This window comes from Camellia sinensis, chromosome 12, assembly GCF_055761805.1.
Source record: "Camellia sinensis isolate YWXY chromosome 12, ASM5576180v1, whole genome shotgun sequence".
Taxonomy (NCBI): domain Eukaryota; kingdom Viridiplantae; phylum Streptophyta; class Magnoliopsida; order Ericales; family Theaceae; genus Camellia; species Camellia sinensis.
The window spans coordinates 143,693,684-143,701,538 of NC_138972.1; the positions used below are offsets into that span (position 1 = coordinate 143,693,684).

General features: G+C 32.4%; 1 protein-coding gene across 1 annotated transcript; it reads right to left on the reverse strand.

The window, feature by feature from the left end:
- Positions 1 to 1,666: 1,666 nt before the first annotated feature.
- LOC145803952 (small ribosomal subunit protein eS6-like) lies at positions 1,667 to 6,813 on the reverse strand. The gene is made up of 4 exons (XM_082897341.1): positions 6,796 to 6,813; positions 4,250 to 4,314; positions 2,680 to 2,737; positions 1,667 to 2,020 (listed from the first exon to the last, which is right to left on the reverse strand). Exons 1-4 carry the CDS (start codon positions 6,811 to 6,813, stop codon positions 1,667 to 1,669), a joined length of 495 nt encoding a protein of 164 aa, XP_082753467.1.
- Positions 6,814 to 7,855: the final 1,042 nt, after the last annotated feature.

Genomic DNA, 7,855 nt, shown 5'->3' on the forward strand with positions numbered 1-7,855 from the left:
GTCACTCTTTGATATTCATACACAAATTAAATAACATTGATGTTATTATTTTATATTATTATGTAATGTGAATATATTTTTAATTGACAACACATTAAAAATAATGTAAACATTGTCTCTCATCTGTTGTGAATATATTTTTAATTGACAACACATTAAAAATAATGTGAACATTCTCTCTCATCTGATGTGAACCTTAATATCACCTTTATCACAACGTCATCTGATGTAAACATTCACATTCACATCATCTGATGTGAACATTCACATTCACGTCATCTAATATGAATATTCACGTCATCACATACAGTCATGTTTATATTCAAAGAAAGTTGAGGCTTGTGGTTGTGTAATTTGATGCAATGCGTGAACCTTAACATCACCTTTATCACAATGTCATCTGATGTGAACATTCACATTCACGTTATCTGATGTGAACATTCACCTCATCTGATGTGAACATTTATATTCACGTCATCTAATGTGAACCTTATCACAACGTCATCTGATGTGAACATTCACATTCACATTATCTGATGTGAACATTCACGTCATCTGATGTGAATATTTACATTCAGGTCATCTAATGTGAACATTCACGTCATCGCGTACAATCAACATTTGGATGCATAGGAACTACCAAAACATAATGACAATCAATAAAGAACCATGTTTAATTTTTTGAGTGTAATATATATCAATATTAAATAGTGGTGTGTAGTTAATGCCTTTTTCTGGAGTAAAGATATGGGGAATAGGAATGGTCACGGGAACGACCAAAACATAATCACAATGAACATTAAATATCAACATTAATGGGGGCAGGAGAGATTGAAGGTGTTTTGGTCTTCTTACCTCAAATAGGACCTAGTGGAATAGTCAAAAAGAATATGGGTTAGATGGAATAAAACTCTTAGAAAGGGGATTTATCAAAAAAGCTCCCATTAATTTTTAGTAATATATTGGAAACATGATTGTTAGAGTCTTATGATTCACAATTCGATACGAGTTTTCCAATCAAAACGATTTGATCAGTGCTGTTGATTGAATCTTAAATTGAGTGTAGCTCTATTTGCATAATACATAAAATGAGATTACATTTGAAACCCCCCCCCCAAAAAAAAAAAACAAAAAAACAAAAAACAAAAAACAAAAAACAAAAAACAAAAATCAAAAATCAAAAGAAAAGAAAAGAAAAGAAAGAAAGATCAATTAGTTATATTAATACACATGCTTTAATATGTATATACATATATACAATTTAGTTATATAAATATTTATTTTACTTTAAATATTACGTGTATTATATATATATACAAAACTATATATTATGCTAAATAAATAATTTAGCAAAACCAATCACAAGAAATCATTATCACCCTAATTTAGGGTGGTGATTCATCCCACTAATTTTTTGACCACTAATAGCACTAATGAACTAAAAAAAAAAAAAAAAAACAAACTCAAGCCAAAATATCACATCACTTTGGTGGGGCCCCCTGTGCCACATCATTAGTGATGCTCTAGTGCTCCCAATTTAGAGCTCTAAAACATTATTGCCCCAATTTAAGTGTTTTAGCTATATTCAATATTTGGAAATTGCACTTAAATAATGCAGAGCACCAACCAAACACCTTGACCCCTTACATTGAAAAGTAAATAGAAATCAGGCAGCAAAATGAAAATTCCACCTCCCCTTTAGCTTTTTGTGTTTAATAACTAAAAAGGTAGGAAACAAGCGACTCTTACCAGATTTTGTAGTAAAGGTCTGGCGGTATGTGTTGACATATTTTCGGACATCATCCTCCTTGGAGAGGTTGAAGAGCTTCTGAATCTTTGATGCCCTCTTTGGACCTCTCATCTTGGGTTTCTCTACATCAGTTAATCCAGGCAGATCATTCTCACCATTCTTCACTATAACCAAGTACAAAACAGAGAGGTCCTGGCTGACGACGCACCCCGAACAGATTTCCTCCTCCACTCTCCTTTGTGCCTTCCGTAACCATGAAACATGCAGTGCCTGTCCAAATAAACATGACATGAAATCAACTTGATAGAGCAAATGCTACATTTGAATACAAGCTTATAGCTCAAATAAAAAAAAGCTTTTGAAGTCCCAAACCACCATAAGTTATGATGAATAAAGCCACCACAACCAAAATAAGAAAAAAAATCAATTCATGCATTTTGTGGCAGAAAATCAACCATGACAATGCAGTCATTACTTTTGCTAAGAAGGATTTCCAGCCCAACTAATGATAAAAAAAAAAATAAAGATAAAAATAAAAGACATCACATGTATATTGTATAATCACTAAGTCAGTAGGTACAAATTACAATTACTACATCTGATTAAACAAAGTGCCAAAATGCAATGTGGTGTCCAAATCCTACCTCAATGAATTTGGCCAATTCACTTTTAGACACAAAAAAAGGCCCAATTCACCCACCTCTATGAAGCAAGAGACGAACACGACCAGGAGTCAGTACTCCCTGTTTCATGGGGAATCCTTACTTGTCACAGCCACCCATGATCTTGAAAACATAACCCTTGAACTCCTATTGAAAATATATAACAAGGAAAGAAAAAATAAATACAGACCCATCTTTTCAGCATATAAACATATTGTTAATGATAATTTTTTTTAAGCATATGAAAAAAGATTATCAATAACATACCTCACCAAGCGAATCACAACTGACCTCTTGTGAGATTCTCTTGTCAAAGACGGCACGACTGTTCATTACAAAGTCAGTCAACTATTTATTTTTATTTTTTTTGATAAATAAGTTAGTCAACTATTGTTTGTTTCTTAGATATGCAAGCTGAACAAAATGCTTGTCTTGAAAGTCTAAAGATGAAACATAAACTTCCAAAACATCAATTCTCTTTTTGGATTAAGTCTATGTTGCAAAGATCTAGTTATAATATGTATCATCCATACAGCGAGTAGCACCCAACAATATTGAACCCATAATGTGACCTTTAAAATGCTTTTTGTTGGCATTTCATTCAAGATGAAGATACATCTTTACCTTTCATTGTTTAGAAGAATACAATATGCAAAACAAATAAGGAAAAGAAACATAAGCATCAAGATTAATTATTGACCATTGCAGCCTCTAGTAACATACTTGACAAATGACTTCAAAATCCAGCATATTACATATACAAAAAATATTTTTTTCTTATCCACCAATAATGGAGATAAAAGTGCATAACATACAGAACATGAACCCCTCCATCATATATATATATATATATATTATATTTGCCGATCAAAAAAAAAAAATATATATATATATATATTATATTCTAAGGCTTCATTTGGCTGTGGCTTAAAAGCCAACTTTATTGGCAAAAAAAGTCCATTTTGCTAAAAATATCCTAGGTCATTTAGCAAACCCATCTGTCGCCAAAAAGCCTACTTTTAACCACACTTAAAACTCTAAAAAGTCATTAGAAAGCAAAAAAAAAAAAAAACTAGAAATATGCTAAACAAACTAGCATTTTAGCATTAGTTTTTTTTGTTTTGTTTTTGTAAGCTTATTTTAAGTGAATATGCTAGCTTTTCAACTAACTCCAAAGGAATACTTTTTTGGGGGTGAATATCTCCAAAATACTGATACTTTAGTATTCCTTTTTGGCTCCAAAGGAAGACTAGTATCAGTATCTTAACTTAATAATTATCAAAAATCAAAGGACTATCTATACATGCTTAGTAATTATCAAAAATATATGGGCAGACTTGTGCCGGGCCCCCACTGACCTTCCAAAAAGTCACCATTTAATATTGTTGTTGCTTATTTGACACTGAACTACTACTGTGTTGCATTTGCTTGGGCAACATTGCTCATGTATGATGTATTAACACAACACACTCCCAAGATTCAGCACTCACTTTCACATATTAAAATAACATACTTTGAATTAATAAAAAGCTTTAGATTATACGTGTCTTAATTTTTGAGTTTTACTGATTTTCTTAATTTTGTTCATGTAAGGGTTTTGACATTATAATCATAATTATATTGAATTCCATTCGCCTTAGGTGTAATTTTGTTAACATTATAAATACATATATACGATTTAATAAATAAAACCAATTTAGGGGAACAAATGTAGAGTCGATTGTAAATCAAACATGTATCTTATGGATAAACATTGAAGTTTTCATTTTTATTATTACTTTTGGATACTAAACAAAAATTATGAATCATATATATATAGCATGAATTTGAAGCTTACAGTTTCTGATCGTCATCGATTTCAAGCTTTTTCTGGCACCCAGTAGGTGGATTCACTATGTTGAACTGCAAGAAGAAGAAAAAAAATACAATTTAAAAAAAAAAAGAAAAAGAAAAAAAAAAGAGTGTGGGATAGGGGAAAGCTGAACTGAGTTATGTGAGAAGTGAAATTAGGATTTTTGGAAAATTGATCAAAGAACACCTTCATCTTGGATCGACCCCTCTCGTTTTCTGTGGTGACGAAGCATAGGAAGGTATAGGGATAAACTTGGATCGGGTCGGGTATTTGGGTTAACAATCACATCACATCTATATGGGTTTGGTTTCAGCTCCAAATCCGAAAGGGCCCCAAACAAACTTTTAGAAGGTCCTACCCTTAGTTGTAGGAATCGTGCAACCAGGTGGCGATTCTTACTCAGAATCGCGATTCCGCGTTTCCTAGAAAGAAACGTGTAAGAATCGCGTTTCTGTGGAGAGAGAAACGCGATTTAGTCCAAGATGGGATCATAAAGGGGAGAGAGAGAGAGAGAGAGAGAGAGAGAGAAACCTGGTCTCGCCGTCGACTTCGACCTTCACCCTAGCCTTCGACGTCGATCTTTGCTCTAGCCCTACCCTTCGTCTTCGCCTTCGCCTTCGTCTGCGACCTTCGCTCTAGCCCTAGCCGTCGCCTTCATCTTCATCTTCTCTTTGTCTTTATCGGTGTTGATCGCCTTCAACTTCTCTTCCTTCGCCTTCGTCGTCTTCTTCTTCTCCTTCTTCTCCTCTCTCTCTCTCCCTCTCTCTGTGTCTGATTTGTGTCCCTCCCCCCTCCCGTTTATAACATATAATAAATAATATAATTTGTTATATAATAATAAATCTAATTAAATTATATATAATAAAAAATATATATAATAACATCTATAAAATAAATCAAACCATTTTTATTTTTTATTTATTTAACATATTTTATTATTCTTTATTTGTTATATTTTTTTATTTATAATATATATATCAATTAAAAATAAAAAAATAAATTAACAATAATACATTATTTAAAAAATATAATAAATAAATAAAATAATTAATGTGTGTTAAAACAAAAATATTTATAAAAAACTTCTAATGTGTATTAAAATATATATATATATATATATATGTATTACCGCTTCTCAAGGCGCTCCCAACCTAAGAAACTTCTATCGGCTCACGCTTCCTCGCTCCCGCCCCCACTCCCGCTCCCGCTCCAGCCTCCGCTCCCGCTTCGTGCAACTAAGGTTGAGACTAAGAAAACCTTTCTTCAATTTCAATTTCTAATAATTGAGTTACAATATTGGATCAAAGAACAAAATTACCAGAAATTACTTGGAAACTCAAAACATTGAATTGAATTTCATAATACATTGCACAAGATGTTCTATGATGACAACTTTTTTTTCAAGAGGGAAAATTTTGTATTCATTGAGAACTATCATCTTCCATTGTAGTCACTAACATCCACAGTTAAAGTTACAAGCTTACATTTTGTATTTTCATGTATACTGGTATAATACATGTATGTATACCTTTCATGTATGCCGAGACTCCTGAAGAATGCACCTTCGGTTATGTATCACCCGGTGCTCTTGAGCTTCCTGACATTAATTGAATGATAATCAAGTTCATCGTCATAATCATCACCACCACTGTAACTTCTATGTTGCAAAGATATAGTTATAATATGTATCATCCATACAGCGAGTAGCACCCAACAATATTAAATCCATAATGTGACCTTTAAAATGCTTTTTGTTGGCATTTCATTTAAGATGAAGATACATCTTTACCTTTCATTGTTTGGAAGAATACAATATGCAAAACAAATAAGGAAAAGAAGCATAAGCATCAAGATCAATTATTGACCATTGTAGCCTCTAGTAACATACTTGACAAATGACTGCAAAATCCAGCATATTACAGATACAAAAAATACATTTTTTTTATCCACCGATAATGGAGATAAAAAGTGCATTACATACAGAACGTGAAACCCTGCCATCATATATATATATATATATATTATATTCTAAGGCTTCATTTGGCTGTGGCTTAAAAGCCAACTTTATTGGCTAAAAAAGCCCATTTTGCTAAAATTGTCTTTGGTCATTTGGCAAACCCATCTCTCGCCAAAAAGCCTACTTTTAACCACACTCAATACTCTAAAAAGCCATTAGAAAGCCACACACACACACACACACACACACACACACACACACACACACAAAAAAAAACACTAGAAATATGCCAAACAAACTAGCATTTTAGCATTAGTTTTTTATTTTTTTTTGGTTTTGTTTTTGTAAGCTTATTTTCAATGAATATGCTAGCTTTTCAACTAACTCCAAAGGAATACTTTTTGGCGGGTTGAATATCTCCAAAATACTGATACTTTAGTCTTCCTTTTTGGCTCCAAAGGAAGACTAGTATCAGTATCTTAACTTAGTAATTATCAAAAATCACAGGACTATCTATACATGCGTAGTAATTATCAAAAATACATGGGCAGACTTGTGCCGGGCCCCCACTGACCTTCCAAAAAGTCGCCATTTAATATTGTTGTTGCTTATTTGACACTGAATTATTACTGTGTTGCATTTGCTTGGGCAACATTACTCATGTATGATGTATTAACACAACACACTCCCAAGATTTAGCACTCACTTTCACATATTAAAATAACATACTTCTAATTAATAAAAGGCTTTAGATTATGCGTGTCTTAATTTTTGAGTATTGTTGATTTTCTTAATTTTGTTCATGTAAGGGTTTTGACATTATAATCATAATTATATTGAATTCCATTCACCTTAGGTGTAATTTTGTTAAAATTATAAATACATATATACGATTTAATAAATAAGACCAATTTAGGGGAACAAATGTAGAGTCGATTGTAAATCAAACATGTATCTTATGGATAAACATTGAAGTTTTCATTTTTATTATTACTTTTGGATACTAAACAAAAATTATGAATCATATATATATAACATGAATTTGAAGCTTACAGTTTTTGATCATCGATTTCAAGCTTTTTCTGGCACCCAGTAGGTGGATTTGCTATGTTGAACTGCAAGACAAAGAAAAAAAAAGAAAAAAAAAAAAAAAAAAGAGTGTGGGATAAGGGAAAGCTAAACTGAGTTATGTGAGAAGTGAAATTAGAGTTTTTGGAAAATCGATCGAAGAACGCCTTCATCTTGGATCGACCCCTCTCGTTTTCCGCAGTGACGAAGCATAGGACAGGTATTGGGATAAACTTGGATCGGGTCGGGTATTTGGGTTATCGATCACATCACATCTGTATGGGTTTGGTTTCGGCTCCAAATCCGAAAGGGCCCCCAAACAAATTTTAGAAGGTCCTACCCTATTATGCGGGGATTCTATTTTGCACTTAAAAAGTCATTAAGGTTATATTTGGGATGTTGGTTTGAGGCTATTTTAGTTATAAAAAGACAAAATAGGTTAAAAAGTTAATAAAATAAAATGTCACGTCTAAATTATAATTATTTTATTTTTTATCTCACAAAAGTTAAAAAATTCATCCCAAATAAGACTTTTTAGCCCTAGGCTAAAATAGTCTAAAAAAAAT

Coding starts and splice junctions, on each gene's coding strand:
- LOC145803952 (XM_082897341.1), bottom strand. Junction 2,738..4,249: donor ATCGATGACGATCAGAAACT/GTAAGCTTCAAA, acceptor TGTAATGAACAG/TCGTGCCGTCTTTGACAAGA. Junction 2,021..2,679: donor GTTGTGATTCGCTTGGTGAG/GTATGTTATTGA, acceptor TTATTTGGACAG/GCACTGCATGTTTCATGGTT.